The following is a 22112-nucleotide window of genomic DNA, read 5'->3' on the forward strand; positions in this document are numbered from 1 at the left end:
CTAGGTTTTTATCCTACACCCATCAATGTGGTATCTTAGCATCTCGTAGCTTCTGTTTTGTTTTTTGTTGCTGCTAAGGTTAAAGATGAAAGAGGAAGAGTGGCGAGAAGCCCAGAGAGGATTCAACAAGGTCTGGAGGGAGCAGAATGAGAAACATTACCTGAAATCCCTGGATCACCAGGGCATCAGCTTCAAACAGAATGACACCAAGGCCCTGTATGCAATATGTGTAGGCCCTTGACACCAGAACTTGGGTTGTTGTGATGGATAATGTGAATTCTGGCCCTTCCCCCATAGTGTTTGGGGTTGTAATGAAAGAGGAAATCCAGTTCACTGGCAGTGCTTTGTACAAGGGTCTTAAAGACGTGGTAAGTTGCATATGTGAGACTCACCCATGCTCTGTGTATTTTGTCTTCCTCCCTCAGAGGCAAGAGCAGGCATCAAAAGATAATGCTGGAGTACCCATAGGCCCATACCTGTCACTAGCCTATGAGGACAGGCAAATCCTGGAGGATGCTGCTTCTCTTTATCATCCACCTCGTGAAACAGCAGACAGGAATTCAGAAAGAGGACAAGTACAAAATCAAGCAGATCATGTACCACTTCATTACGGACATGCTGTTTGCTGGTGCGAGCTCTCAGACGTGGAGGAGGAAATGGATGTGGATGAAGCCACTGGGGCTGCGAAAAAGCACAACGGAGTTGGGGGCAGCCTCCCTAAAGCCAAGCTGCTGTTCAGCAACACAGCGGCCCAGAAGCTACCGGGGGGAGGGGCGGAGGGGGGATGAAGTGTACAACCTCTTCTATGTCATCAACAACTGGTACATCTTCATGCGGCTTCACCAAATCCTATGCTTGCTGCTGCTGAGGATTTGCACCCAGGCTGAGCGGCAAATCGAAGAGGAGAACCGGGAAAGGGAATGGGAGCGGGAAGTGCTAGGCATAAAATGAGACAAGAATGACAGCCCAGTGTGTGGATCTGGTACTTGATCTGTTTCCTGGTGTCTTGAGGAATCTGTGTTCCTCTCTCTCACCTGCCTTTAGTTCTTATCTCTGTAAAATCCGGTACCTGCATTTTGGTAGTTTCCAAAATGTGAAATATAAGGATGCTGGTGGGCACTGAATGTAGAACAGCATGTTATCAAGGAGGAGATCTCTAGACCTGACCCTGGGGCTTGGAACATCCTACTTCATGGGGCTGTGGGGGAGAGGCGTGGTATTTTGTATTGCTTTAACACTCCTTGCCAGCTGAATTTCTTAATTTTGGGTTGCGCTATTTTTCTACCTCATGAATTTACAAGTTGGATAAAAATCTTCTCTTGCCCCAAGCTTGTTATAAAATATCTCAGTGGAGGAGTCAGCCCCTGGCAATTGACAAAGCAGTCAGTTTTGGCTCTGGTATTAAAAAGTGTGTCTCCTTTTAAACTGGTGTTCAAATGATTTACCGACTAAAGAAAGCAGGGCAGGCCAAACCCAAGTAAGTCCAGGCAGTCCTATGTAGACCAGTAAAGAGCCTCCTTGATCTTCCATTTTCTGTTACAATGTTCGTGTAATCTGAGTGGTCTCAGCAAATATATGTATTTAGAATTCTCCAAGGGCTGGTTTCCTTAGTGGTGATAATGCTACAGTACTAAACTGCCTATGGCTGCCTGTTTCCGGCCAGCTAAAACCGGAGTAAAGTAGCTAATTTGGATTGAAGCAAAGGAGGAAGTGTGGACAGTCTTTGTTGGCCTTAAGGGATGCAGAGGTGTTTGAACCTATAACAATTAAAAACAAACAGAAAACACAGAGAACTTTTCAAATTCCCTTTAAATTGGCATTGTTCCTTAACCAGTATTTTTAAAAACTTTATTTTCATCTTCCCTTGATGCCTATACCGCAGTGATGAGTGTTAGTTCAAAACTGGGTGTACCCTGAATGGCTTTTTTCATTTTCCTCCCCTTTTTACTGTGTTTCTGCTACAGCCCACAAAACCTTTTAGAAGCTACATTAGCACATTCAGCTTGGAAAGGCGGTAACTGTCTGTGTAGCTTGCTCTGGATAAGGTGCTGGAGAAACAGGAGACCTGGGTTCTAGTTCGAGCTCTGCTACTTAGTTACTATGTGACCTCAGGCAAGTTGCTTCCCCCAACCCCCTTGGTCTCTGTTTTACATTCTTCAAGGCGGGGCCTAGTTGGTTGTGTGTCTGAATGGTGGCAAGCACAGAGGGGTCGCAGATATAGTTTGGGACCTCTGGGTGCTAGTGAAATACAAGTTAATAATAATGTGCAATGCGTATATTTCATAAGAGCCTTAGGACATATCTGCGTTCATATCTTTTTGGTGAGGTCTCTGCTTTAATGGTGTGCATAATGTTGTTTTGGTAGCAAGAACCTCTTTAGTTCTCTTTAGTTCTGAGAATTTTACCACCTCTGCCCTCCTCCGTGAGGCCTCTGACGGGTTACAGACCTGGCATTAATTTGAAAAGCTCTCATTTAAAGTCTTACAACGTTGTTCCTCATTTTATTGACCATTCTGGTAATTCATCAATTTGTCTGAGACCTTCAACATGTGGCCCTTTTGCTCCCAGAACTCATAGTGGGCCTGTAGGAACTGCCTTTGAGGGGTGTTACAATGTAGTTCATGTTACACCTTCTCTTCCTCTAGTGGATATTGATGTGGAGGATTACTACCCAGCTTTCAGAGGGGTAGCCGTGTTAGTCTGTATCAGTAAAAACAACAAGGAGTCCTTGTGGCACCTTAGAGACTAACGCATTTATTTGGGCATAAGCTTTTGTGGGCTATAACCCACTTCATCAGATGCATGGAGTGGAAAATACAGTAAGCAGGTATAAATATACAGCACATGAAAAGATGGGAGTTGCCTTACCAAGTGCAGACTGTCCTCCACTATCCAAGAGATGCCTAGTATCAGGTGGGACCACATTTGAAGTGTTCTCTTGCTCTTAGAAAACCTGAAGCATTTGTAAACACAAGGACCAAAACTGTAAGGACTCTTGGAAAAGGTTCTGTATTTCTTTTGAATAACAACTTGCTTCTGGATTTCACACACGCTGGCTGGCTCTTGAAGCTGGTATATTTGTGGCTTTCAGCTGCTTGTTGTCACTTGAACTCTGTAAGCCCAAGTGTCGACTCTCACATGCTGGCTACCTCGATGATCCAATTTCTATGGAGAATTGTTAAGCACAAATTAGAGTATAAAGACAGGGCTAAAAACAAGTTCTTAATTTCAGTTTTGACAGGAAATCGGCAGTCAACCGGCTCTTTATTTAAATTTGGGAATATAATTAATAATTAGAATTTGATTTAATTATTTTTAATTTCCCCTCCACAAACAACCAACTAATCAAGCTTTGGATTTGGTGTAGCGATTCCATGGCAAGAGAACTGCCTAACAAGCCCTTCCCGCGTACCTCGATGGTCTAAATCTTTGCCAGCTGTCAGGCATTTCCTTTATAATGCTCACTTAAAGGTTATTAATCCGTAGTTACTTTGTATGTGCAACTGTACTTTGCCAGCATCATTATTTATTTTAAAGGACACAATGTTTTCCAATGGGTGTAGTAGTAATTCACAGTAGAAGAGGCTACTATATTCATAACCTAAATAATTGTTTTTTAGTTGTAACCCTTCTGCCCATTTAAGTTGGCAGCAACAAGGGCCGGGTTCTGTATCTAGGGGTTCCGTTTCAATAACGCAATGGAAAACCGGCTCGAGCCCCCACCCAGTGACCTGGGACAATTACATACCACCCCCTGGGTGCCTCTAGGAGGCAATACTTCCCCTCTCGCAAGCACGGAGTCTGAGTGTAACAGAAAATGTTTAATAACATGAGGTAAACGACATCAGCATTAAATTGGAAAAACAACACAAACAGGCTTCATGAGCAAAAAACCCACCCCAGCAAATTGGGCTGTGTCCTTTCCCTTTGGTTTTTGAAACCAGCAACCCAAGAATCACCAAGGTCCCAAAAGTCCAACAACCCCCCAAAGTCTCTGTCCCTGGTCAGTGCAGCCCCAGAGTTCAAGCAGGGGGGGGGGGGAGAAAAGGCACGCAGGGTGTTAAGGGGCACCTTACGTGATCCGAGGCCGACTGGCTGCCTCTCCGTGGGGTTCCACCGCAGCCTTCTCCACGAGCTGCTCCACTCCACCAGCTGTCCCGTGAGCTGCTCCCGCCGTCCACGAACTGTTCTGGCAGCTGCTCCGCTCTGCTCACCGACCTGTGAGCCGCTCAGCTCTGCTCCACTTCAGCTGTTCCTTGGGCCGCTCCCACAAGGCTCCGCTCCGCTCTGCTCGCTGCTTCTCCAGCCGCTCCGCCCTTCTCACCGACCTGTGAGTCGCTCAGCTCCACTCCACCCATCCCTGTGAGGCTCCACTCTGCTAGCTGCTCCGCCAGCCGCTTAGCAATATAGCTTCAGGCTCCCCCACTAGTTAACACAGTCTCAGTGATCTCAGCTCTTAATAACTTTAGCTCTTTTGTGATTTCAGCCCTTAGCAATTTCAGCTCATAGTATATAGTAGGGGAGCCCCAGTGCTAGTGCACCATTGGCCCAAAGTGAATTCAGCTCAGCAGCCTGTAACTAGACTCCTAATAGAATCAAAGTTAGCTCTGACATTCAACAGTGGAGAGAGGAGGTAGTGCAATTGGTGTTTCTTCTCTTAATTAATTGGCCTCTCAGAGTTGGTAAGACAACTCCCACCTGTTTATGCTCTCTGTATGTGTGTATATATATCTCCTCAATATATGTTCCATTCTATATGCATCCGAAGAATGGGCTGTAGTCCACGAAAGCTTATGCTCTAATAAATTTGTTAGTCTCTAAGGTGCCACAAGTACTCCTGTTCTTCTTTTTGCGGATACAGACTAACACGGCTGTTACTCTGAAACCTTTTTTTTTTTTGCTGTGGTTTGACCAGACAGAGGTTTGAAGCAGGAATTTTGAAGGGTATGTTCATTTCTAATCTGCATTGATGGACATATTCTTTAGCTGGTTCTGAGACTTGCGTGGTGCATAGTGGAGAAGAACTGGAAATCTGACCAATTCTGCCACAGCGTATATGTATGCAGGGGAGATAAAATAGTTTCTCATCAATTATAGCTTTTGACATAAGTGTTTGCATGCAAACATGTAAGTCTAGAAGTGCAGGCAAATGATGAAGGCTCAGCCTGGCTTGTTTTGATTAATGTCAAACTCTGCTTGTTGCCACATGGAGAAGTTTATTTTGGAGATTTTCTTAGTGTTCTCTTTTGTCTACGGCCTGACTGCAGAAGGCAGGTTGTCCATAGTGCACACTAGTGCAAAGCCCTCTGACTGACTTGGGTTGGGGAAAGGGGGCTACTGCAGTATACAGTACACCAAGTCCAGAGGCATTTAAAACCACTTCACTAACTCCTCTTCTCTGTGTTCTTCCTGCTCCCAGCTTCAGCACACAGTGAGCGATGAGATCTGCATGCAGGTGACAGAGCTTTACCTGTCGGAGAATAGCAACGGAGCTACCGGAGGCCTGCTGTCCTCACAGTCATCTCGGGCCCTTGTGGAGGCCAAGTACCAGCGCAAAGCCGAGCAGCCCATGTCAGACGAGAACTGTTTCAAGGTAAAAACCATATCTGCCTTCAGTGACGCTTGGAGGAGGACTCCTGGAGGAGCTTGCTGAGAGAGGAGGGGAAGTACGAAGGCTCGCTGAGAAAGGAGAATGGGCTCAGCTTTTCATTTTATGTAACTTTCCAAATATCCCAAGGACCTCTGGACACCTGTGTGCTCCGCAGCTGTCATAGAGCTTGAGAGGGCGACCTGATTGTGCATTCTAGCCTGGTGGAGCTGCCGAGTACCTGCTCTGTGACTGTCGGTCTTAATATAGCCCTTGGCGGGGCTTGCATCCATCCAGACAGGAACTGTAGAACAAACAGGAAAAACAGAAGAATATTTTTATAAAGAGTTCCTCGGAAATGGGACATTTGCAAGGAAGATGTAAAAATACGTATCCTAAAGGAAAGCTGGGATTTGTCCCTGTATTTCTCAGTGTCCCAAAGCCAGAGTAATACTGTATTGAGTGATTGCTGTCACTAGGCTTTTAATCTCTGTCTCTCCCTCCCTCCCGTGGGGTGGGTCACTGACGCTTTCCACCTTTTTCTCCATCTCATCCATTGTAGACTGTAACGGTCTCTTACTAATATTTGTCACCTCTGCGTTAAATAAACCTGACTCTCAGTTCAAATCAAATTCATACTTCTCGTCGCTGTGAAATCAGAAGTGGCCGGGCCCATCTTGAACTAGTGAAATTCATTGATAATGGCTTTGATATTTATAGGGCGTCTGTGTGTTCCCGATGAGAGTCTCAAAATAAGCAGGGAAGCAAAGAATTGAAACTGCACAAATTGATCAGAAAACAGCATGCTGCTAAAAGGGGTCCAGCTCCTTGCTTTGCCTTTATAAACATCCCAATTTCGAGCAAACTCTGTGGGTAACAGAGAGATTTTTTCTGATCGTTAATAAAATACCAACCGTTCACTGCAGCAATTCATGCTTTTTTCTTCCACCTCTCTTTAAGTATGTCATGGTTCTCTAGCCAGGAATTCTCTTCTGCCCATATATGTAGAATAATTTCTTTATCCTTTTACCCTCTGTTAGATTAGCTCCTTAGTGATCTAGAACTTTCCACTCATTGTCAAAACTCCTTCTGTGTTCAGATTGTGTAACTGGGGCTAGTATCCTACCGTTGTTCCCAGCAAAGTGGAAGACACAGTATTATGCTGGAGAGTTGCATAAAGTTTATTGGATTTATTTTTCTGAATAATTGGTTACTAAGTCTCCTTCCGCATTCTGCTTTGTAGCTGATGTTCATTCAGAGCAGAGGCCAGGTCCAATTAACCATCGAGCTGCTGGACACCGAAGAGGAGAACTCGGATGACTCTGTAGAAGCAGAGGTAAGAGCCGATTGTCCTTGGAGTTCAGCTGCAGCTATTAAGCATGTAAAGTTTAAATGGGGGTATAACTGGATGAAGATGGCAGAGCTGTCAGTGTTTCAGATGCTATAGTTTATGACCTGCTTCTAGTCCTACAGGACACATTCATTCTGTGACACAGTGCACTCAGTGAATTGGGTTGAACAAGCCTTGTTGGCATCTCTTATTAAGAATTTCAAAAACCAGACAGTGCAGGTGCATATAGGGGGAGGGATAGCTCAGTGGTTTGAGCATTGGCCTGCTAAACCCAGGGTTGTGAGTTCAATCCTTGAGGGGGCCACTTAAGAGTCTGGGGCAACAATCAGTACTTGGTATTGCTAGTGAAGGCAGGGGGCTGGACTCGATGACCTTTCAGGGTCCCTTCCAGTTCTATGATCTAGGTATATCCATCCATGAGGGGAGAGTGAGTGGGACCTGTGTGAAATATATGGAGTCTCCAAAGGTTGCTTTTCTTTCATCCACTTCCAACCAAACCCCTTCAGAGTTGGGTTTGAATTGTTTGATTTGGCAGATGTTGGTTAACCCCTTGTGTTCTGTGCCCAATTTCAACGTTGGTCAGACTATGTAGAGCGGTACGTCAACTCTGATTCTACCTCTCCCGAACTTCGGGAACACCTGGCCCAGAAGCCGGTTTTCCTGCCAAGTGAGTGAACAAGCTGTGGCTGTGAAAAGTGACACACAGACCACAAGTACCCATGTCAGCAGAGGGAGAAAATCTTACTCCGTCACAGTGTTGGCTATTGCAGTCTCTTGTTTGTTTTTAGTACTCTGCCACTTTAGAAGACATTAACCTGGGAGTAGCATATAGAGACACAGTGCTGCTGTTTATTCCAAGAGCCAACCCTCGGCTCCTGCTCTCCAGTGACTGAGAGAGAGCATAGTCCACAGGCTGCAGAGAGGTCAGGGTTTGGGGAGTCACCAGCCCCGTTTTTTTTTTTTTGGCAATCCTGCCTTTGCTTACAATAGCCTTCTAGCTGAGTGCAGAAGGTGCTGAGTCAGTGCTTTTCGCTAGCAGGAAGTTGGTTGCAAAACAGCTTTGAAAGTCCCTCACTCTCTGTAAACAGCTGAGATCAGTGGGTTGGCTTATGGTAGACACATGAGCCTAACCGACTTTAATTTGTGACCATTCCACTCTGAGCAATACTTTGGGTTCCGAAGGGCTGGCCTGGAGCCACCAGATATGCCCAGCCTAGTGGACAGAGGATGAGCACTAATCCCAGCAGGGATTCTCTGGTTTACAGGAACCTGAGGCGGATCCATAAGTGTCAGCGTGGTCGGGAGCAGCAGGAGAAGGAAGGGAAGGAGGGAAACAGTAAGAAGTCCATGGAGAATGTGGAGAGCTTGGACAAGCTGGAGTGTAAATTCAAACTGAACTCCTATAAGATGTTGCACGTCAGGGGTCGGCAACCTCTGGCACACGGCTCGCCAGGGTAAGCACCCTGGGGCCGGGCCAGTTTGTTTACCTGCTGCGTCGGCAGGTTTGGCCGATCGCGGCTCCCGCTGGCCGCGGTTCGCCGCTCCAGGCCAATGGGGGCGGCGGGAAGCCGCGGCCAGCACATACCTTGGCCCGTGCCACTTCCCACAGCCCCCATTGGCCTGGGACGGCGAACCACGGCCAGTGGGAGCCGCGATCGGCCGAACCTGCCGACGCAGCAGGTAAACAAACTGGCCCGGCCGCCAGGGTGCTTACCCTGGCGAGCCGCGTGCCAGAGATTGCCGACCCCTGGTGTACATGATCAAATCGGAGGATTACATGTACAGGAGGACTGCTCTGCTGCGTGCTCAGCAGGTAGGAGTTGAGTGAAAGGAATGGGATGAGCAGCTCCCAAAGGGCATCTGGGGAGAGTCAGATAAAGTGTCCGGGGTGGGGGGGGGAGGGGTTGTTCTCCTGTAACATTTAATAGTCTTCATATTGCTTTGAGGACTGGACACGACATAGTTTAGTCCACTGGACGTTGTAAACTTCCTCTGAATGTTCCTGAGATGTAACCCTTCCTTTCCTCCCCCTCCATTTCCCAAACTCTCCTGTTAGAGTAGACAGATCTTAGCATCCTTTTACTCGTAGGTTTCTTGCCTAGGGGCACCTCAGATTGGTTGCTAATCCCCCTTGTTAGGGTGGGCCTAAAAAAGGGGATAGCAAAGAACTGAAATGCTGAAAAACTGACCCGTGTTCTGACATAGCCCTCCAAGCTCATCTCATCAAGGAGCTGTGCCTCGACCCTGCAGTCACGGAGATTGGGAGTCTAGGGTTGCTCACGGGCAGCGGAGCACTGCAAACGAATATACCAGCTGCTTGAAAGTGCTGGGTGTGGGACTAGGATAGCCGCAGTGATGTCATAATTACAGAAAGGTCCAAGGTGGATAAAAATTGGAAGACTTTTTTAAAAATTAAATAAAATTCCTTTTTAAAAATTTTTGTTACTTATAAGTTTTTCTTTTTTAAAAATGAGCCAGTTTAAAATGAAATCAGAATTTAATACAAAATATGTTGAGGCCTAAACTTAGAAGATTATAATAAGAGAAATAAATATGCTGAATCCATGACCCTCTCTTAAAAAACAAAAAACAAAACCACCATTTTCTAACATACTAAAAGTGTTTGGTTAATAAGAATCTGAAAATATAGTTATGGTGTACACTTCTAGGTAGCAAAAAGATGTACGAAATCTACTGTAAAGTGTCTATTTAGTTGTAAGTCAAGGTGTTTTCATGGGTATATCAACTAATGAGTGCATCTTTCTTTAGAAAACAGCTGAAATACAAATGCTGATTTAAATCAGTCCACCCTGGAAATGTCACAATGCATATTTTCCCAGGACTCAGAAGTTCAGGTTCTAACAGAATAGCACAGCTATGGGAATATGTGTAGTAGTTACTGGGACTGACTACTGTAATTAAGTCAGTGTTAAACTTAACTAACTCTTTCTTAAATTACTCATAACTCAGATTCCTTTTTGGTTTGAAATTTCTTAGGCTCTGTTTCGGTCTAAAAATAACTTTATTTTAGTGGGGGTGCCGTGTGCATGCGCACATGTGCTGTGAGAGGTTGGGAACAAATATATCCGTCTCAGTACTCCCCTCTTCTATTCCAGCTGGAATTCTTGCACGCACGTGAGACTGTTTCTGTATTGTTTTGTATAAACCCCTGCATTGAAGGCTGAACACAGTCTTGCATCACCTGACACTGCCATTAATCAGGGAAAAGATATGAGAAGCTTAGCATTATTGCAGCGTTAGGGTTCTAATCAAGCAGTCAAGTCAGGAACTTCTGGAAATTCTGTTGGGTGTTTAATTCTGCTCTGGTGCACATGTATGTTTTGTGTGTCCCTGTTTTGATCATTAGCAGAGTGTTGAATCCATTTCATACAATATACAGGATATACACTGTGGCAGAGTTAACATTCTGGTTCAGAGTTCAACAAACATTTGATGATTTTTGACTTTGATGACTTCTGAGCACTTGATTTCATGGACTTAATTTTCATTAACATGAGGCTTTTGGGGATTTCCAGTTGGGAATAAGGATGGCTGTGCCTGGTTGTTCATACACTGCCTCCAATTTACTGACGCTTTCCCTTGATCAGTCGGCAAGGGTCAGTGTTTGTATTCCCAGTTCCCCAGCAGAGCTAAACATCTCAAATCTGTTGGCCTAGGGAAGTGGATTTGTTTTCGCTTTTTAAGTGTTTCGTGATCTTTTGTGTCTCCCGTTTCTGTAGCCCCATGAAAGAGTGAGCAAGCGGCTGCACCAGCGATTCCAAGCCTGGGTGGACAAATGGACCAAGGAGCATGTGACCCGTGAAATGGCAGCTGAGACAAACAAGTGGCTAATGGGAGAAGGGTTGGAGGGTTTGGTGCCCTGTACCACTACCTGTGATACAGAGACCCTGCACTTTGTGAGCATTAACAAGTACCGTGTCAAATACGGCACAATATTCAAGACACCGTAAAGTCCCTGAGTGAGGGAAGATCACGTGGTGTGTGTATGTGTCTGCGTATCAAGGAAACGAGGAAGATGCCTTTCTCCCCTCACTGTGTGTCTCCGTAACATGGCCAGTTGACTAGTGCACAGCTGGTACATCCTGTCACCAGCGGGATTCGGTTTAGGAAAACGGATCTCTACAACCCTAAGCTGGAACTGTTGCCAACAGGCCTCTTTCTTCAGCGTGCACTGTGGAGGGAAGGATCCTTTTCAGAACTGAGTGATCCTAGAGAAATGCAGCTAGCTCATATGCACCAGCACTTCTGAGATTAACTCCTCAATGGCCTGAACTTCAAGGGAAGAGAACTGGATGTTGCATACATCCTGACCGGAGTGGTGCATTTAAAGTTACATGCTCAGATATGTCGTGAAACCAGAGGTGCCTATCACAACTGGATTCTCAGCAGAAACAACACAATTTTAACATGTTCCCCTTCCTTTTTTGTAAATAAATGTACATATTGTCAATTTTTTTCCTTTTTTTATTAAAGGAAATATGCTTGATGTGCTAGTATAACTGTACCAGCTTCTTGTGTACCATAGTACCAGGTGGCTTGAGAGTTAGTACCAACAAACAGACCTATGGAGACATTTATTACACTTTTTACCAAAGGGAGTTATCGTTGTAGTGCTTTTGTGTGGAAATTGTTCTCTCCTTTCTTTTGTAAATAAAAATACATCTTGGTTCTTATTGAGGAAGACACTCGCTCACCCACGGCCCTGTTCCTGTTCTGAAAGGCACCATGCAGTTTGCAGTGCGGAGAGGGGACATTTGACCATTTTATTATTGGCTTCATAATCTGAAGTGTTGCTGAGCTACCTAGCTGGGGTTGATTGTGCTTATGTATTTTCCCTCTCAGTATTGGAGAAAACATCCTAAGTACCAAACCAGTATTTCATTAGAGCTGCTTTGTGTCTATGTCTGTGTGTGTGTGTGTGTGTGAGAGAGAGAGAGAACGGCGAGGCGGGTAGGCTGTGTGATGCATTTCACTAGTGAAATCCACAAATGGGATATATATATTTTTAAGCATAGAAGTTTAGTGCTGGCAGATATTTAAGCATTGGAAGATTTTGATTTTCAGACAAGTTGGCATGGACTTCGTAAGCCACGACAGACCCAACTGCACTGTCTCTCCTCAAAGGAGGCATCCTTTCCTTGCACAAAACAATGCTGCCAGTTGTGCCCGAACAGCTTCCGTGTCCCAGCTGGAGAGCTGTGAATGCAGCTCTGCTGTTTTTCAAAGTCCACTTCTGAAATCTGTCCCAGGGATTTCAAGACAGCTGGTTGTCCCCTCAGAACTGAGTTCTCTTCCCTTCCCCGGCAGAGAGATGGAGAAATTGGGGAGAGAGGGTCGGGGGAAGGCAATGGCTCCAGCCTTTGTGCAGCTGGGAGAGCAGAGTGGTGAAAATGCATGGCCTATAAGGGTCACTAGTCATTGGCAGCCAATGTACAGAGAGTAATTCCAGCCATTGTGATGAATGGGAGCCTCCTATGGAGAGAGGAAAAGAGAGTAAAGAGCCCACAGGGGAGTTTTCAGAGTTTGCCAGCAATAAGTTACCTGTCCCGTTTCTCCTCCTTTTCCTGTGTTCAGACAGGAAGGGGGTTTTATTGTGTCCTCTTCCATTTCAAAGGTTTTACACACGCTCCCCTGTGCCTCACCCCACCCTCAGGTGTTTCTTTTTAATATATGTTAGAGCTGATCTGGAAGTGGAAGTCAGGATGATTTAGACTTTACCAGCTTGGAAGTAACAGCTGCTGCTGCTTTGTGGGTGTTTTGTCCAAGAGTCTGTGCCTGCATGTTATTTGAGCGGAATGGGATTAACATGGCGGGATTCCTGCTGGTCAAGGTACCCAGGAAAAAAACCCAATAAAACACAAGGCGATCTCCTCCTGCAGCAGGGTTTTCACCTACAGGTTGTGGAAGCAGAGAAAGAACTGACAGAAAGGAACTGCAATGCATGACAGCTCGTTAGCAAGAGTCCGGCTAACTGTAATCCTAATAACGCGAGATTTGTAGAAGCGAGGATTGTGTGAGGCGGGTGGGAAAGAACTGTGTGTGAAGTCGTTGTGACCTTGTATAGATAAGGTATAGGAAATATTGTATGTTGGCTAGAGTCAAAACAAGTGAGGAAATAAGATATCAAGATGGCCTATGTATAAACAAAATGCAGCTGTCCCTCATTATTTCTGTAATGAAAGGTATAAATACTTGCTGTAATTAGTTACCTGAGAGAGACCTGCTTAGCTCTCTCCCTCTGCACAATTGTGCGAGTTAATAAAGCATCTGACTTGCTGTACCTAAACAAAAGAATGAGAACTCTGTTTTTCTGCGACAAGCTTTCATCCCTCCCGATGTCTGACTTCTGAGCTCCATGCTCTGATCCCAGCCTGTACAATAGCAAGATTTCTTTTTACTTTAAATTGCTTTTTATATTCTGTAATGTGATCCTTGGCCACCTATCCATGTGATGATTTCTATACAAATGTAAACTTGACTGCAGTGCAGTATTTCCATTAAAATATCAGGGCTAATCATTGTGTACAGATTTTTCTTCCTTCTTGATCATACACAATGAGATTTTGACACACACTCTCCTGAGGAAAGGGAGGAAGATGCATCTGATGGAATCACTCCTTTAATAAAAACAGAAGTAGAGGTGGTGGGAGAAGATAGTAGTAGACCTGAAAGTTTGATCTCTGTTTAGGACCCTCACAAATGACCAATGTTTGACTTACCCTAGCAGATAAATGTAAGGGTATCGCCTCTGGATTCCAGATACTAATTTGTAAGCAATTCCCAGTTCCTGTTCAGAGGTTATAAACTCTTTTTATTTTGTAGCAGTTGCAACATTCTGTGGTGGTCGAGAGCTAATAATTAGCCACCTCTTCCACTGGAGTTGGGAGGTTGCCCCCCTCCCCCCCAAATCCCTTGAGTCATTCTGGGAAACGGGGTAATACAATTTACCAGCCAGTGGAAATGTCAAAAAAAAAAAATCTCCCTCCGTCTTGTTAGCAGCAGGGCTGTTAAATAACAAATCAATCCTTTTTGGTTCCTTAACAAATTAACAGTTCTCTTTAGCCTGATTCTTTTTTGATTTAGAGCTGTCTTCAGCACTCCCTTTGCCTACATCCAGTGCTTGGAGATTGAGGTCTATCACAAACACAGTCGTGGTGTTTAGGGCCACTAAACTCCCAGCCCCCTTGACGTGAACGTTGCATTTTTTTTAGCCTAAATGGTAACATTGCACTTTATATGGCTCAGTATTTTGTGGAAGAGTTTAATAGTTTTTCCTCCCTGCTTTCTGTCTCTTCCCGTTGGGTGAGGAAGCCCCATGAGGTAATTGTGTTGTATAAATACACAGGTAGAACTACCAGAAAAGCTCAACCAGCTGTCATTGGGTATCCAAAGCCATAAGCTAAGGAGCACTGAATACAGACTGTAAGTCTATTAGTAACGAATCGGGGGACCCGAGAGATGCAAATAGTGGCGATGTCTGAAGGTGCTCTAAGTTACTGGATAGCCTGTCTGGTTTTCAACAGTGCTTTGAGCCTCCCTTTGAAGTCACCCCTTTTGGACTCTGAATTTAGGGATGCCAGCTAGCAAGGGTCATAGAGCACAATGATCCCTTCTGGCTTTAGAAGCTTGTCTGACTGCCTGTATAACCCAGAACTTCCCCCAAAACATTCCTTTGGAACTGCAGCTTAAAAAGAAAAAAATCCCCAAAAGATGCGTGTGGAAGTGCAGCCCACTGCCCCACATGCATGTCTGTAAAGCTGGGCCGTTGGAGTACTTTCAAGGGAGCCAGAAGATCTGGTGAGTGCTGTCTTGACTCAGTGACGCTGCCAAGCGTGTTTGTGTGGCCAGACCAGGAGCACTGCAGCGTGTGCGCCAGCAGTTGGTGACAGGTCAGCAAAGGTTTGTGACTTCAGGGTAGCCATTCTGTGTCTCCAGGCAGTTTCTTGCTTGTCTCTGTAAGGGCTGCCACATCTTACTGAAGGCTGAAAATCTGAGGAAGCATTTGCTTCTCTGGTGCTTAAAGCTGCAGTGCTGTCAAAAGTTCTAAAGAATCTGTTGTTCCTTCCCCTCCCAGGCAAAACCAGATTTCTGTATCTAGGTCAAGCAAAACAGCTGCTCGTAAACCACCGTGTTTGCCTTTGCACTCTGTGATGTCCCTGGCATGCTGGATTAGTGACATGGTACTTTAGGCAATTAATCCTGGCATTGTCTGGTAATCAGAGGAGTTTCACCATGGGGTGATTTAAAACTTCTCACTCTCAGCTTCCAGGAATTTGACCTTTCGGCCCGTAAGCAGTCCCGTCTTTGACACACATGGAGACTTTTCCCAGTTGGGTGGTGTGACGTTATTGATATAATCTGGGACCATATAGATCATTGTTGCAACCAAGGTCCTGTAGTGGCACGCAAACCTTGTATAAAGGGGGTCAAATGGGGTGTCTAAGACAAGGTTATGGTTTACTGGTTATGATTATGCTGTCTATATGTGTGTATCCACTTTGTAGTTGAAGTTATAAATATTGGCTCTATACTGTCTGTATTTCAAACTTATGCTATGCTGCTGGGTGACATCCCAGACAAACTGGTGTTAGCTCTGCCTAGCCTGCTTGATGGCCCATTAAGGACCATCAGCTATACAATGGACCCATTGAGAGAAAGCAAATATGCCTTGAGACTCAGCAAAGTATGCAGGAACTTCCCCATGTGACTCCAGACTCCATTTTGCTGTAATTTTCCACAGTAAGAACAAAGGTGTTCTTAAACCTGGAAAAGACTATATAAGGCTAATGCCTCATCTCCATCTTGTCTTCAATCCTGCTTCATACCTCTGGAGGAACTTTGCTACAAGCTGAAGCTTTGAACAAAGGACTGAGGACCCATCCCAGCGGGGGATGTATTCCAGAGACTTGATTTGAACCTGCAGTTTATTCCATCGCTGCTGCAAGCCTGAACCAAGAACTTTGCCATTACTGTATGTAATTGATTCCATTTAACCAAGTCTAACTCTCATCTCTATCTTTTTCCTTTTATGAATAAACCTTTAGATTTTAGATTCTGAAGGATTGGCAACAGCGTGATTTGTGGGTAAGATCTGATTTGTATATTGACCTGGGTCTGGGGCTTGGTCCTTTGGGATCAGGAGAACCTTTTTCTTTTACTGGGGTATTGGTTTTCATAACCATTTGTCCCCATAACGAGTGGCACTGGTGGTAATACTGGGAAACTGGAGTGTCTAAGGAGATTGCTTGTGAGACTTGCGGTTAGCCAGTGGGGTGAGACCGAAGTCCTCTTAGTCTGGCTGGTTTGGTTTGCCTTAGAGGTGGAAAAGCTCAACCAGGTGGAAAAAAAACCAGCCTTGGGCTGTAACTGCCCTATTTGAGCAATTTGTCCTGAGTTGGCACTCTCAGTTGGGTTCCGCCAGAACCGCATTGTCACAGGTAGTAGAGAATCTGTTGGAAGTACATGGTCCCCTGCCACCACTCCCAATGGGCTAACTCCCTTCCCTGGGTAGCCTTGAGAGACTCTTCCACCAACTCCCTGGTGAACATTGATCCAACCCCTTGGATCTTAAAACAAAGAGAAATTAACCACCCACCCCCCATCCTTTCTCCCACCAACTCCTGGTAGATCCAGATCCAATCCCCTTGGATCTAAAAACAAGGAAAAATAAATCAGGTTATTAAAAAAGGCTTTTAATTAAAGAAAAAGGTCTAAATCATCTCTGTAAACTCAGGATGGAAAATAACTTTACAGGGTAATGAAACTTAATGAGCCCAGAGGGACCCCCTCTAGCCTTAGGTTCAAAGTTACAGCAAACAGAGGTAAACACCTTAGCAAAAGGTACATTTACTAGTTGGGAAAACAAAGATAAAACTAATACGCCTTGCCTGGCTGTACTTACAAGTTTGAAATATGAATGACTTGTTCAGAAAGATTTGGAGAGCATAGATTGATGTCTGGTCCCTTTTAGTCCCAAGAGCGAACTCCCCCCAAAAACAAAGAGCACAAACAAAAGCCTTTCTCCCACCAAGATTTGAAAGTATCTTGTTCCCTTATTGATCCTTTGGGTCAGGTGTCAACCAGGTTACCTGAGCTTCTTAACCCTTTACAGGTAAAAGGATTTTGGAGTCTCTGGCCAGGAGGGATTTTATAGTATTGTACACAGGAGGGCTATTACCCTTCCCTTTATAGTTATGACAAAACCCCTTTCACTAAAATGTCAAGTCTCGCGAACCCCTTCCTCAAAATAAATATTGCCAGGGATTTTCTCCTTTACCTGAGTATAAATTATAAAAACAGTAATCTGGGAAATATAAAATTTGTTTTGATGACAAGCTTATTACACACTTCATTATTAATTATTATTTATCATTACAGTATTTTATTACATTATGAAAACGGCAACACTCTTCCAAGATCTTACTTTCGTAGCTTGTATCACTTTGAATAAGTCTGTTATAAAACAAGGCTCCTACGTTTAATGCTGTTTCACACCTGATACTCCTTGATGAAGGTATTTAAGAAGTCAACTTAGAGTTCCTTCTACACAAGCATTGAGGTCTTGAGCAGTCCAGACAAACAACGCATGTTACAACAAGGCTTAAACTTGTTCTTCCTAATAATTTTAAAAACAATATTAGCTGCCTGTTTAATTTTAAAAACAGGAAAAAATATCCACCTCCCTTTGCATTTCTTATAAGGAGTTTTGAAGTTTAAATCTCAGTGTGATAGAGATGCTTGCTTTGATGTGCTTCGCTCTTGGACGTCCAGGGGCTCCGGGCTGCTGGCCCCATGCTGCCCGGGGTCCCTAGGGACAGCTCTGTCCGCCATTAGGGAATTTTTTCCCCGCAGACAACCTGTAACATTTCGCGAACCCCAGTTTGGGAACCACTGTACTAGATTAATTCACCAACACTGCTGCTGTACGTCTGATGTGCAGCGTGTAGTCTGCTGAAGAGCTGTGGCTTCACTCTTCTCTTCCCTGAGCTCTCCTACTGAGAGGTGAACAAGAGAAGTTTGTTCTTGCTTTGAGTCCAATAGCTTGGTGCATTGTTCAAGGATCTCCTATATAAAGATGCTACTTATCATCTGTCTACATCTTTATAAGGCCCCGATCAGTGCAGTATTTGAGTGCCTGTTTCCGCCCAAGTTGCATAACCTCCCTGCCTGTTTACACAACAAGGACCTCTATCACTGTCTTTAATGTTGAGAAGGTAAGAGTTTGATTTCAGGTTTTGGATGAGGACAAAATGGAGCCTTGATTACATGCCAGGCGTCTGCTCGTGGAGGTGAGGCTGAACATGATGATGATGTTTTTTGGATTTGCAGCGTTCGCCTCTGCAGCAGGTTGCCCAGCTCTACTGTCCAAGAGAGGAAGCTCATCCTGGGCTCATGTAATTTTGATCCCGCCACCTCTTGATAGGGCTGCCTGCCAGAGGTGAATTCTCACTGAGCGATACCCTCCGGGCAGCCTGCATGTAGCTCAGAGGTTCTGGGGAAGATTTGTTGAGGGGCCAGAGAAGGCCAAGCCTGACTGCTGCTGCTTGGCAGGCCACTAGCCTTTTCTCCTGAGCCTTGGTTCCCGGAGGGTATACGTGGCAGCCCTCTGTGCCCTTGGCCACTAATCTCTTGTTTTTCTGTTAGGCTCCATCCAGAGAGAACGGATTGCAGAGGGCAAACTCGAGAGGTTCTGGACTCCTGGGACCTGAATCTTAATGTTTCTCCACCATAGGCAGGTCGGGGAAATACCCTTGTCTCCTGGGTTCCCTATTTAGTTCCCTAATAAGTCACTGGTGATCAGTGTGTGTCCCTAATAGCCCAATTCAAGAGCTGGAGCTTCCATCCTCTTCCCCTCAGTGGAGGAGGAGAAGATGGAAAAGTCCTAGACATACAAAAAGGGCGCCCTAGAGGTGAGTGAGTCTGACCACCCGTTCATTCCGTATGGTGCAAACTGAGCTCGAAAGCCTTGCTTGGTTGGCAGGTGTATGAGTGAGGCCTGTGGAGCCAAATAAAAGGCTCCTGCCCTAGAGATCAGAGCTCGGGTAGATCTTGGTGAGAAAGAGACCCCTCCCTTCTGGAACTCTGCAAGGCAGTAACCTCGGTATCCTCCTGCTTTCTCACAGGTCTCTGCAAGTGCTCTCTTGCCTATATGGGAACATCCACTGGCAGCCTGCCCATTACTCCTGCGGTGGCTCCCTCTGCTGGACTGTTTCAGCATTGCAACCTGACCCAAGTTTGGTCTGAGCATCTTCAGTGAGTATGCGCCCATCTAGGCTACGTCAGCTGCTGTTTTACACCCCACCTTCCATAGGCTTCCCTCATCCACACAGCAGCGTGGTCCAGCCCATATGATCAGCCTGCCTGTGTGAGCAGAGCATCTAAGTAGCTAGACCTGCGGGAAGAACTATGCCGGAATTTCTCTCCGCCTGAATCTTTGTCTGCAAAGAAGGAAATGGATAACAAAACATGAGTTTGCAACATGCACTTATCTTTAAAAAGCAGCCAACTGCATTGGTTGTAAATAGGGAGGGTGTCAGGAAATGTGGGGAGAAGAGTTTACTGGAGTGAAGGAAATTCTGGCTGCAGCAGCCTTATTCCCCTCTTGCTCAGTGGATTGGGGCTGTGAGAAGTGCCGCTGGGTCTGCTTGCGGCCTGCAGTTCAGCCTGCGACTCTACGCCACCCCCTGCCCACCCTTCTTGGGCTGACTGCAGCCTCTCCAGGTATTTAAGCACCAGGCCTAGGAGAGTCTGCTCAGCACCTGGCTGGGTTCTGCCTAGTGAGCAGCTGGCAGGGTCAGCCTCTGACAGAACGAATGCCCGTGATGCGGGGGAGGGGATGGACTGCACACTCCAGCCCTGGGATGTGTTTCCGCAGCACCTGGCTCTGTTTCCTCAGCTCTGGTGACCAGCCATGGCTCCTGCCTGGGCCAGGATGGGAACACCCCACAGGGCAGGGAGTTTCAAACTATAGCCGGGGAGAAGATACCCCAGAACCAGCCCCAAGGGTTTTCTCCCTGCTCCTACGCTCTGCAGGTCACTCCAACTGGGTTCTGGCTCCCAGCCACCGTGCGATGTGGCTGCTGCCCCCTGCCCCTAGAACCCTGCCCCGATTTCCCCCCGCCCCTCCTCAAAGCACAGCAATACCCCTCAGCCGTGACTCACAGCAGGGTGGGCGGTCCAAGCCTCCTGCTCTTCTCTGGCTTCAATTGTCCATCATGTATCCTAGGGGAGGCAGGCGGGCCTGGTTATTTAACAGCATGCAGGGCACCAGCCACCGCTTGGATTTCTGTCTTTCAAGGTGCCCCCCACCCCGAATCCATCCGGGCAGAGGAGGGGAAGGAGCTGGGTGGAGAGTCAGTCCCCAAGATTATTGGGATCATTTTGCCTTTGGCCTCGTGCCCCACAAACCCAGGAGAGGTGTTGTGCACACTCCCTTTGTCCCAGGGAGATGGGAAGGAGTGGGTGGAGGGGGAGTTGGGTTTGGTTGTGTGTGGACAACGGAGGTCAGCCCCTCCCCCCTGTTAGGAGTGTGCATGTGGCGCTGGGCCCCGGACTCATGGGGCAGGGAGGGATAATAGGAAGAAGAGCTCCAGCTCTTTTCTTACCTATCAGCTGCTGGGCAGCTGCTGCTCTCAGGGCGTCCTTCTTGCTCAGTCTCCCTGGGCAGTCCTGGAGCTGGGAAGCCAAGAACCCAGTTAGTCCCAAGCCACACACCCTCCCCAGGCTGAGGGGAGCTGCCTGGTAGGGAGGTGAGGAACCCCTGGCTGTCAGAGCCCTCTCCCCCTTGATTCCTCCCATGGGACAGAGATGACTTGTACAGGAGCCATCCTCAAGGGTGGGGGATGGGGCTGAGTCAGTGAGGGGGCTCCCTGGAGCAGGGAAGCTCCCTGTGTGCTTAGGTCCTCCCACCCCCCTGTCCTGCAGGGCCCACACCCCAGAGCTCACTCACCAGGATCCTGCAGGCTTCGCTCAGGAAGGCGGGGATGGCAGGGGCCGCCCCCTCGGCTAGCTGGCTCCGCACGAGCGTACGCAGGGGCTGGTAGCTGAGGAAGGGTGCGCACTGCAGCAATGCCACCCTGCACGCCTGCCAGAGAGGGCGAGAAGGAAACTGGTTGAGTCCCTGAGCGCAACGGGCTGCTAACTCGCAGGCTCTGTGTGGCTTGGGGAGACTCCGCTGTGCCGGAGCAGCAAGGAGCCACCTCTTTGCAGAACCTCCTCTGGCCTGACGGTTGTTCCCCAGGCCCCCACAGCCCCCATCTCCAGCTTGGCTGGGTTGAGGGGAGCCAGGCCCAAGTGCTGGGGCCGGGGAGGTACACTCCTGGAACAGGGAAGGGGCCATTCCCTGTGGGTCCCCGGTGGGCGGTTAACAGCACTGTCCGGTGACCAATGTACTTGGCCTCCCCTCAATCCCAGGCACTATCGGGGGCTGCTACTCGGCTGGGGCGGGGGTGGTGGTGGGATTGCTGCAGGAGGCTGGTCATTCCCAGACAGGAGCTAGCACACAAGTGAGGGCAGGGCAGCAGCAATGGAGACCCAATCGGCCTCAGCGACCTGCCCTTCCCTGTGGCCCTGCTTGGGTTAGGTCACTTGCAAGGGGCCAGAGATAGACCTGGACCTGGCCACTAAACAGGGCAGGCTGTAAAATGGAGCCACAGCCGTGGAGAGGCTGGCTGGGCAGGGAGGCTGGCGGTGCCTGTGGGGAATGGAGGAGGAGAAGGAAACCCCACAGATCTACCCCACAGCTACATTCTGAGGGCTGGCAGAGCTCTGTGTGGGGTGAGGGAGGGCTGGATTAGTGGGGGGTCCTGGGTGCCACAGGGCAGCACTGAGGAGATCTGGGGCTTGGAGGGGGGAGTTTGAACCACCCTTGCCATGTTGTTAGAATGCCCCCAGCCACCCCTGCCCCTATGAGCCCTCAGCTGCACTCACCTGGGCCACCTGGGGGTCCCCGTCCTGTAGGTGGATGAGCAGCGTCCCCATGCTCTTCTCCACCTCAGCCCCAAAGAGGGATGACTTCTTGGAAACAAATTTGCTGAGGTGGCCAAAGAGCTCCATGGAGGCCCGCCTCAGGCCGCTGGTCTCCTGCAGACAGGGGGCGCAGGGTGGTTAGAGGGGACAGGCTCAGGCCCTCACATGCTTTGGGAATCAGCCTGG

General features: G+C 47.2%; 1 protein-coding gene, 1 long non-coding RNA gene and 1 pseudogene across 2 annotated transcripts; 2 read left to right on the forward strand and 1 right to left on the reverse strand.

Moving 5' to 3' along the window:
* The first annotated feature begins 311 nt into the window (after positions 1 to 311).
* On the forward strand, positions 312 to 990 carry LOC135973862 (paired amphipathic helix protein Sin3a-like; annotated as a pseudogene).
* Positions 991 to 8637: 7647 nt separating this feature from the next.
* On the forward strand, positions 8638 to 13811 carry LOC135973963 (uncharacterized). Its single transcript, XR_010591094.1, has 3 exons — positions 8638 to 8751; positions 10679 to 12856; positions 13280 to 13811. It is a non-coding gene; the product is annotated as an uncharacterized LOC135973963 (long non-coding RNA).
* Positions 13812 to 16638: 2827 nt separating this feature from the next.
* LOC135973846 (maestro heat-like repeat-containing protein family member 1) lies at positions 16639 to 22034 on the reverse strand. Its single transcript, XM_065559011.1, has 5 exons — positions 21888 to 22034; positions 20908 to 21042; positions 20564 to 20633; positions 20121 to 20180; positions 16639 to 19396 (listed from the first exon to the last, which is right to left on the reverse strand). The coding sequence occupies exons 1-4, from the start codon at positions 22011 to 22013 to the stop codon at positions 20161 to 20163; spliced, it is 351 nt and encodes a 116-aa protein (XP_065415083.1). The 5' UTR covers positions 22014 to 22034; the 3' UTR covers positions 16639 to 19396; positions 20121 to 20160.
* Between the last annotated feature and the right edge of the window lie 78 nt (positions 22035 to 22112).

Source organism: Chrysemys picta, chromosome 10, assembly GCF_011386835.1.
Source record: "Chrysemys picta bellii isolate R12L10 chromosome 10, ASM1138683v2, whole genome shotgun sequence".
Lineage (NCBI taxonomy): Eukaryota > Metazoa > Chordata > Testudines > Emydidae > Chrysemys > Chrysemys picta.